General features: G+C 33.8%; 1 protein-coding gene across 5 annotated transcripts in view; it reads right to left on the reverse strand.

Annotated features, from left to right (window-relative positions):
* ACAP2 (ArfGAP with coiled-coil, ankyrin repeat and PH domains 2) overlaps window positions 1–4,396 on the reverse strand; it is a 97,511-nt gene that overhangs the window by 37,219 nt on the left and 55,896 nt on the right. For all 5 annotated transcript variants that reach the window (XM_012733537.1, XM_004675112.2, XM_012733541.1 and 2 more), the window contains exon 7: window positions 517–561. In XM_012733537.1, coding sequence (XP_012588991.1) covers window positions 517–561 — 45 coding nt within the window. The remainder of the gene's footprint in view (window positions 1–516; window positions 562–4,396) is intronic.

Consider the following 4,396-nt stretch of genomic DNA (forward strand, 5'->3'; position numbering starts at 1 on the left):
CGCCATGTGGATCTCCTCCAGGGCAGTCGGGAATCGAACTCATGAGGAAGTGGCTTAAGCTTCTTAGTGCTTGCTGTGCTTTAACCCACTGCGCCACCAGGGAGGGCCCCCCCCCATTGGTTTTTTAATGGCACACCAAAGAAAAATAAAAAGTCAAGAGATCATCTACAACCCTAATAGAAATTTTTGTCAACTGATAAATGTTTTTGCATGCCCTCAATCTCAAATAAATACATGAAATGCACTAAATTAAATTAAATGTTGCTAAGTTCAGTTATATAAGATACATATAAATAACAAAATAGAGACAAAATTGTAGTTAAGAAGCAGTAAGAAGCAGTAAAAGTCAGTAAAAAGATTAATTATGAGATTGGAATAGATAGTAAATATATACACATATACATATATATCCATTTTACATAACACATCTATAGACATTTGATGATTCTGCTTTAAATAAATATATATATTTAGATTTGTATTAAAATATTCAAAATGTTTCAATAAATAACTTACTGATTTTAGAATTTCTGATCTCCTTTTTGATTGAAGGACATTAATCTGAGGGAAAATACATTCAGTTAATTCACTCATGCATTATTTTAAAAACTAACCCATGATGCAACAATGATTGCAAGAATTGCTTATCCAATGGCTTACATTTTTCCAAAATTATTAAATAAAAACAAAGTTCGAGATTTTCATCCTTTACCCTGATTTTAATAAAAATCTGTTAAGATAAACATACCAATAAATCTCTCATCCATTTCAGTTTAAAGAAAAGCTGTTTAAATTATATTTCAATGATAAAACTATCACTTTGATAAGACATCTAAATTTCTTCAAACTCCCATCATTCTCCTATCCCCTTATTGTCATCAAGATCCTTCAACAATGTATACAGCCTTAGTACAAATTCTCATCCTTCCTCCACTACTTCCAAATGCTATCATGTCTTGTAGACTATTACGGTAATTGATGAGCTAGTCTGTTTATACACTTGACTCCCTACAAATCATTCTTCACAAAGCAACCAAAGTGATCTCTCAGAAATAAGATCAAATTACTTACGGCTTAAAATCGTGTAATTTTCTCCACTACTTTCAAGGTCCTTTGTAATGAGGCCCATGTCTGCCACTCAAAGGAGGTTTTTTACTAAATTTCTTCTTTCTGTACCCCAGTCATTACCCAAGATAGTCCCCACCGCATGTCTTTAAATCTGGCTGTTCTAATACTCTGTCTGCACATCAAGATCTTTTACACTGATACACAAAAGTTTCTCTGTCACTAACCAGGTCCCAGCTTAAATATCCCCTCCTCTCAATGGCCTAAAGCAAGTATTCATGCACTCTGTAGGTCTACCTCATTTATTTTCTTCATAGCACCTATAATTAATTGTATTCATCCATTCATATATCCATTCATTCATGTCTTTTCCCATTTAAATGTAAGCTCTTATTCTAAGCTCTATTCCTCCAGTGCACATAGTAAGCACTCCATAAATATTTGTTAAATAAATTCATAGAACTTAGTATTTTAATTAGATGATAATAATCAAAATACCAATATATTATGAAATTTGCCTTTTGTGGGGTCTTTCCCAATTCTAGAAATTAATAAGACTTTATTGTCTATTCTTATATATCAGATTCATGAAGCAAAACATCAATAAAAGAAAAGAACCATTACTCTTTATTAATATTGTCAAAATATTATAGAATAAATGACTCCCACAATGAGATACCTTCTCACACCTGTGAGGAAGGCACACATGAAAACAACTAGTAACAACAAATGTTGGCGAGGATGTGGAGAAAAAGGAACTCTTGTACACGGCTGGTAGGAATGCAAACTAGTACAATCACTATGAAAAGCTATTTGGAGGTTTCCCAAACTGCTAAAAATGAACTTCCATATGATCCAGCAATGCCACTCCTAGGTATCTACCCAAAGGACACATTTACTGAAAAAGATACCTGCACCCCCATGTTTACTGCTGCACTGTTTACAATACAGAAGACGTGGAATCAACCCAAATGCCCAAAAATACATGACTGGATTAAAAAGATGTGGTACATATACACAATGGAATATTACTCAGCAATCAAAAAAGATAAACTCATGCCTTTTGCAGCACCATGGATGGAGCTGGAAGGGATCATACTTAGTGAAATCAGTCAGAAGGAAAATGAAAACTACCAGATGGTTTCATTCATAGCAGGAGCGTAAGGGGATCAGGGAAAAAGGAAAAAAAGAGAGAGAGTAAGAGAGAAAGAGAAGCAAATGTAATAAAGTAAAAATGAGAAAAATGAACAACTATAAACCAGAGACCTGGTATGGGGTGGAAAGGGAATGGGATAAAAACTGGGGTGGGAAAAGAATCCCACGGGGTCTACAAATGAGATGGGAAAATGTACAAAATGAAGAATGATGTAAAAAAATAAATATTACCAAAAAAAAACTGACTCCCGCCCAACTATCAGAATATCTGACTTTTTTAGATGTTCTTTCCACTGAATATTGTTATTATGAGAAAATTTTAAAGCACAAATCAGAAACCAAAAAGCATATCAAAAGAATTCTAACTTAACTAAGCACTAGTTTCTGCTGCATGTCTAGATCAACTAGTATTCACTTTTTTACTTTAAAATACTAACTTTTGAATGCTCTAAGGTGAAAGTGGAAGCTTCAAGTAACCTTTTATTCAAATCTTGACAAATGCTAAATTGCCTCAGTTTTATGGGATTTTTTTTTCTGTTTGGCAATTAAAAATAGCATTTACTTGAAAAAAAAAAGTAAATCAAATATTTGGAGATGCTTAAAGCACAGTGAACTTTATAAATTTGTAAATCTATTACTTGTATCCTATAAAATAGACACTTGCCCATATAATAAATAATAGTTCTCATCAGGAAAATCAGACAAGTTTATAACCATGTTAGAGGGAAATAAGTATGTCCGAGCTTAACACTACTGGATAGACACCAAAAGGAAATGGATAATTTACACATGTGTAATTTTGAGAAGAAAAATAAAATGATTGCTTTAGCTAAGCCCTCTCCCCAAATAAAATGGATCATTGAGCTATTCAATCTTTAAAAAAAAAACAAAACTATTTATTTCTAACCACTGGACCAAAAGGAAGAAAAACCATGTAAGAGAAGAAAAGACATATAAATAATTGCAATAAGTGGAAAAGTTCTCTTATTGCAATGTACATGACAGTATTATATCTGCACAGACAAGGAAAAGACAAGAACAATTCATGTAGCCTGGAGAAATAACTTTAACACAGAACAAGAATGAGTTAGAAATGGGATAATTAAAGAAATACAAGACCAATTTTATGAAATTATGTTATTAGAGAAAGGATGAGTAAGAACAGATTTAAAAGGTATATAAGTTATTAGATATAGCAGCTAAGAATAAGAAGAACATCTAATACTAAATTTGAACTTTCATGATTGAGTAAAAGGATGACAGCAGTCAGGTAATGGTAAAATACAACTAGCTGTTTACGAAGACAACATATTTCAGTTTTGTACACAATGAGAAAGGGATACTTCTATGACAAAAAAAATTTTGTAATCTAAGCCTAGTAGTACTTCAAGCAAATGATATAATGAAACTATCAGGGATATCAGAAAGGAGACTAGGACCAACAATAGAACCTTAAAAGAGAACTTGAAAAGATGAACAAAGGACAGAAGCCCAAGGTAGAACTAAAAAGAAATAGAAATTAAGAGAATGACCGTCTAGCCCTTTATCTTGAGCCTATATTTATCTTTGGGACTTAGGTATGTCGTGTGTGTCTGTGTATGTGTGTGTGTGTACACAGGGATTAGAATATTGCTTGGCCATCAAAACAGGTAAACTTAAGCCTCTGCAGCAACTTGGAAAACTGAAAAATATAATGAAATTAGTCATGGGGGGAAGATAAACACTGGATAAAAATATAATGAAATAAATCACAGGGGGAAAGATAAACACTATGGCATTATTTATAGAATATAAGGAAACCAACATGTCAAAAAAAGTTTTAAAAACTTGAAAGTTGACTACAGAACTGAATACTCTGAGGGGAGGTGAATAGGAGGTGAGAACAGAGCAGGAAAGGAACGCAGTGGACTGTGGTGATGGACTATGGATGATTTGGTGGCAAGTGCACTATGGTAGTGACATCTGAGTAGGGCAGAGGTCACTCTTTTATTTCTAAAATAACATTAATGTAAACCAACTTTAGTTCACTTAAAAGATGATGATGACCGGGGTCCTCCCTGGTGGCGCAGCGGGTTAAAGCACTGCACTGAGAAGCTAAAGCCACTTCCGCATGAGTTCGATCCCCGCCTGCCCCAAAGGTGACCAACAAAAGAAATGGCAAGTGGGGTCCTCCCTG

Source organism: Condylura cristata, unplaced genomic scaffold (genome assembly GCF_000260355.1).
Source record: "Condylura cristata isolate star-nosed mole 26May11 unplaced genomic scaffold, ConCri1.0 scaffold00003, whole genome shotgun sequence".
Taxonomy (NCBI): domain Eukaryota; kingdom Metazoa; phylum Chordata; class Mammalia; order Eulipotyphla; family Talpidae; genus Condylura; species Condylura cristata.